The sequence below is a fragment of the Notolepis coatsorum genome (genome assembly GCF_963971535.1).
Source record: "Notolepis coatsorum genome assembly, chromosome: 18".
Lineage (NCBI taxonomy): Eukaryota > Metazoa > Chordata > Actinopteri > Aulopiformes > Paralepididae > Notolepis > Notolepis coatsorum.
Genome location: NC_140182.1, coordinates 12,032,628 through 12,033,838, shown reverse-complemented (window position 1 = coordinate 12,033,838; position 1,211 = coordinate 12,032,628). Strand labels below are relative to the sequence as shown.

Here is a 1,211-nt window from a genome sequence, read left to right as displayed (position 1 = left end):
TAGAGGACCAGGAGCAGAGAGAGAGACACTCAGCTGTAGAGGACTAGAGGACCAGGAGCAGAGAGAGAGAGACACTCAGCTGTAGAGGACGAATGGACAGAGAGAGAGACACCCAGCTGTAGAGGACCAGTGGGCAGAGAGAGAGACACTCAGCTGTAGAGGACGAGCGGGAAGAGAGAGAGAAAGAGACACTCAGCTGTAGAGGACGAATGGACAGAGAGAGAGACACTCAGTTGTAGAGGACCAGGAGCAGAGAGAGAGACACTCAGTTGTAGAGGACCAGGAGCAGAGAGAGAGACACTCAGCTGTAGAGGACCAGCGGGCAGAGAGAGAGAGAGAGACACCCAGCTGTAGAGGACCAGTGGGCAGAGAGAGAGACACTCAGCTGTAGAGGACGAGCTGGCAGAGAGAGAGAGAGAGAGAGACACCCAGCTGTAGAGGACCAGGGGGCAGAGAGAGAGAGACACCAAGCTGTAGAGGACGAGCGAGCTAGTTACCAACTACTGGACTACTTTGCATTCAACATGAGGGTTGTCAACATGGTATGTATGGCTGCAATACATATCTACATCAATACATATCTATATTATATCAATACATATCTACAGTATGTCAATACATATCTATATTATATCAATACATATCTACAGTATATCAATACATATCTACATATATCAATACATAATCTGAATGATATCAATACATATATACAGTATGTCAATACATATCTATATTATATCAATACATATCTACAGTATATCAATACATATCTACATATATCAATACATAATCTGAATTATATCAATACATATATACAGTATGTCAATACATATCTACAGTATATCAATACATATCTATATTATATCAATACATATCTACAGTATGTCAATACATATCTACAGTATACCAATACATATCTATATTATATCAATACATATCTACAGTATATCAATACATATCTATATTATATCAATACATATCTACAGTATATCAATACAATACATATCTACAGTATATCAATACATATCTACAGTATATGAATCCATATATATATTATATCAATACATATCTACAGTATATCAATACATATCTAAATTATATCAATACATATCTACATATATCAATACATATCTACAGTATATCAATACATATTATCTACATATATCAATACATATCTACAGTATATCAATACATATATACAGTATATGAAT

The 1,211-nt window shown here is 36.1% G+C and overlaps 1 protein-coding gene across 1 annotated transcript in view; it reads left to right on the top strand.

Moving 5' to 3' along the window:
* The window catches only part of miox (myo-inositol oxygenase), a 28,494-nt gene continuing 27,283 nt past the window's right edge, over window positions 1-1,211 (top strand). Inside the window, exon 1 of the mRNA XM_084334786.1 lies at window positions 1-542. Coding sequence (XP_084190912.1) covers window positions 525-542 — 18 coding nt within the window. The 5' untranslated portion in view covers window positions 1-524. The remainder of the gene's footprint in view (window positions 543-1,211) is intronic.